Source organism: Cyprinodon variegatus, unplaced genomic scaffold, assembly GCF_000732505.1.
Source record: "Cyprinodon variegatus isolate N-32 unplaced genomic scaffold, C_variegatus-1.0 Scaffold823, whole genome shotgun sequence".
NCBI classification, from domain to species: Eukaryota; Metazoa; Chordata; class Actinopteri; order Cyprinodontiformes; family Cyprinodontidae; genus Cyprinodon; species Cyprinodon variegatus.
The window spans coordinates 293,707-297,212 of record NW_015151276.1 but is presented as its reverse complement, the minus strand read 5'-3'; the positions used below and the strand labels follow the sequence as shown (position 1 = coordinate 297,212).

The 3,506-nt window shown below is 40.0% G+C and overlaps 1 protein-coding gene across 1 annotated transcript in view; it reads left to right on the top strand.

The window, feature by feature from the left end:
* LOC107098939 (sodium/hydrogen exchanger 3-like) overlaps positions 1-3,406 on the top strand; it is a gene marked incomplete at its 5' end in the record, with an annotated part of 35,464 nt that extends 32,058 nt beyond the window's left edge. Inside the window, 5 exon segments of the mRNA XM_015396835.1 lie at positions 519-642; positions 730-903; positions 1,090-1,132; positions 2,339-2,416; positions 2,494-3,406. Of these exon segments, the coding sequence (XP_015252321.1) occupies positions 519-642; positions 730-903; positions 1,090-1,132; positions 2,339-2,416; positions 2,494-2,762 (688 nt within the window).
* Between the last annotated feature and the right edge of the window lie 100 nt (positions 3,407-3,506).

The following is a 3,506-nucleotide window of genomic DNA, read 5'->3' as shown; positions in this document are numbered from 1 at the left end:
GGAACCTGCTAGCGCTAAGTTGCTAACTGGTTAGCAAGATGCTTCCGACAAACCGGCTACAACCAAACTAGCTTGAGAACCTTCCGCCACAGCAATCCTGCCCTTTTGATAAACGACCAATCACATTCACTTTATTCATTCGTGTAAAGTTGAGCACCACCTGGAAGAATTTGGAAATGCAACAGTTGGATAGGCCGCTTCCCTACGACTTTAATAGTAAAAATCCTCATTCCATTGGCAGATTATCTTATTTTCATACTCAAATCAATAAATACACTTAATTTAAGAAATGTGTATGTATTTCTAGATTGTTTTTGCAGTGTAGTAGGTTCTTATATGCTGAAAGTCTAGAATATAGAGCAGGGTGTGCTTTGCTGTTATAAATCACTTGTTATAAATGTAAATAATATGTAAACAGTGGCGCTCCGATGAGGAACAGAATTAATTGTCAGAATTTATTATTTTCCATCAAAACAAATCTAATATATTTGACGGCTGATGGATGTAATGTTCTACAGAAGAGACCCGGTACCGTCGGTCAGTCTGGAGATGCATGAGCAGAACATGAGAGGACTTCGAGGAGCAGAGGAGATGAATTCTCACCACCTCCTGGAGCAGCATCTCTACAAAGGCAGGAAGCAGGTAAAGATGCTCAGTTAGGCAGGAGATGCACACCCACACATCAGCTTCCATCCGTCCTCACGTCCGCTCCTCTTTCTGGCCCAAAAGCACCGTCACAAGTTCAGTCGCAGCCAGTTTGGCATCAACCAGGATGAAGATGAGGTCCAGGAGATCTTCCAGAGAACCATGAGGAACCGTCTGGAGTCCTTTAAGTCTGGAAAGATGGGCGTGGCTCCACCGAAGACCATCACGAAGCACGCGAAGAGAGAGGATCAGCAAAAGGTCTCAGCGACTTTAAACCGCTTTAGTTCTTCACCAGATGATAGTGGAACAGAGAGCAGCTGACTTTCTCTTCTGCTTCACCTGGTGTCCAATTAATGATGAATCCTGGGTTTTATTTAATTTACAGCAGAGTATTTCAGTATTTTTAGAAATAAAAGCAATGTCTGTGTTTTGTTTCCATTTCAGATGCCGAATGGAAAGCATAAAGGCTACCAGTCCGGTGATGAAGGTCAGTATCTAGAAACGTAGATCCATCATATTTGAGTTCTATTTCTTTCTAAAACATCTTCAAAGCTTTTTAAGGTTCACATAAAGCTTGACCAAAACGCTTTGCCCCACAATGAATCATGGGAAATGTAGGAATGTTTGGAATGTAGCTTAAACCATAGACATTATATATGTAGACGCCTCGTGCTAGGGGGCGGCCATCTTGGGTCAGACAGCTGCTGTCAGAATGAACAGGAGGCGCCTTAAATCTCATTTTAATCACATGAAAGACGAGTCAGAGAAAATATTTTTATTCTGATTAAAAATTAAACTTGACTGAAACTGGATGAGATATCTGCAAAGTTAATTTTTTTTATTAAAGATTAATATGAAAAACACTGAGTTTTATATTATTGGATTATGTTATAATATAATATATATATATATATATATACATATATTATATATTTATATTATTAATATTCAGTATTTTTAAGGATTGCTCTTTAATAATGAGTATTACGATTTATAGAGGAAAATTTGTTGTAATGTGAATTAGAAAAAACACTAAAGGTATTATTTTGTTTTTTTATTAATATTATGGTCATTTTTATTTATTTTTTTGTCATTCTCAATAATTTTTTGTGAAATCGTAGTGAATGGTAAATATATGTTGTTTCTAACTAAAGGCTTTTTGTCTTTATGTTTATCTAAACGTTTTCCAAAACTCTTTTTCAAACTATGTTTTTTTTATCATTATATACGCAAATGTGAACATTTTATCTTTAATCAGTTAATGTGTGTCAAACATAATATATATATATATATTTATATTTTAGAATTTGTTTTGGTCTTTTAAGGAGTTGTTAGATGTAAGAGATTATTGTAATATTATCTCTAACTCGTTTTTCATGTGATTAAAATAAGGCGCCTCCTATTCATTCTGCCAGCCGGTGTCTGAACTGTGGTCTGATCCAAGATGGCCGCCCTCAAGGCAACTCAGCCAGCGCCCAATGAGGCGGATATAGGAAATTTGGGGCCCTAGGCAAAGACCGGCACGAGCCAAAGGATTTTTATAAAAAAATAATTAATGTGAATAAATAAGGAATAGTTGTATTAACCGTACATGTTAACAGAGTTTTATGGGGCCCCGAGGAACTTGGGGCCCCAGGCAGCTGAATGCTCTTCAGTTTCTTTTTACATTTTGACTGAAACCATCTTTTTCCAGATTTTGAGTTCTCTGAAGGCAACAGTGCTTCAGGCTACGATGCTTCCTTCCCTGTGAGACCCAGCTACATAGCAGGAGGTAGATCCTCACCATGACTCCCTCTGTCGTTTCCACTGAGCCGGTTTCTCATCCGCTTCCTGTGTCTCTCCTTGCAGCTGGAATCGTGAACCCGGCCTTCATGCCTGACTTAGAGGACTGGTCGCCGGTGCACATCCCTCCCTGGTTGGCAGACGCCGAGCTGGAGGAGGACCCGGTGGCACCGTCAGAGCGAGCCCAGGTCAGGCTGCCATGGATGCGCGGACACCTCCACCGCCTGTCTTCTCTACGATCCAGCACTCGATCCGAGGAGCAGCCGGGGCGCCGAGACCAGCTGCCCCCACCTCCACCTCCACCTCGCCCTGACAGAGAGGAGGATCGCCTGTAGCTCCACCCAGAGACACAGAAACTGACCTCAGACTCTGCGCAGCTTCCAGGACGTCCACCAGAGAATCAAAACTTTCAAGGAAAATACTGTTTTTAAGTCAGCTACTTCATCCAGTTTGAGCTCATCGGAAAACATCGACTGCTACTGGGAACTCTGGTTGAACTGGATGAAGCGGTGCTTTGGGAGTTTCCGGTTCCCAAATGTGAGAAACCTGAATTCATGGAGGGTGGGGGGGCGTTTATGATTAGAGGGACATAAAAATCAAATCTATGATCTGAATTTATGCTTTTTATAATTTTTCTTAGAGCTTAATATATATCTGCTGTAAAAATGTTTATGTAAGATAAAAAGACAGTCATGTATTTATTCAGTTTTTCTTGTCAGGACTTCAGAGGCGGCACTTAGGATTTAACTTGTGTGAATGTTTTCTGACTGACTGGAAAACAGGCTTTAGAAATAAAACGGAAGAAACTTTTGGCTTCGGTGGAGTTTGTTTTAAACTTGAACTAAACCCAGATTCCATCTTTCTTTCTATAAACATGATAACCTCTCCTGATGTGGTTCTGTTGGCTTCATTAGTAGGGATGCACGATATTGGGATTTTGGCCGATATCCGATATTTTAAAGCTCATGTAGCCGATAACCGATATCGATACCGATGTTAAAGCTGGACAAAAATAAGTAGTCATTGAAAATAGCAGTTTTGTTATCCATTTCTGACACTGACACTTTAAAAAATAATAT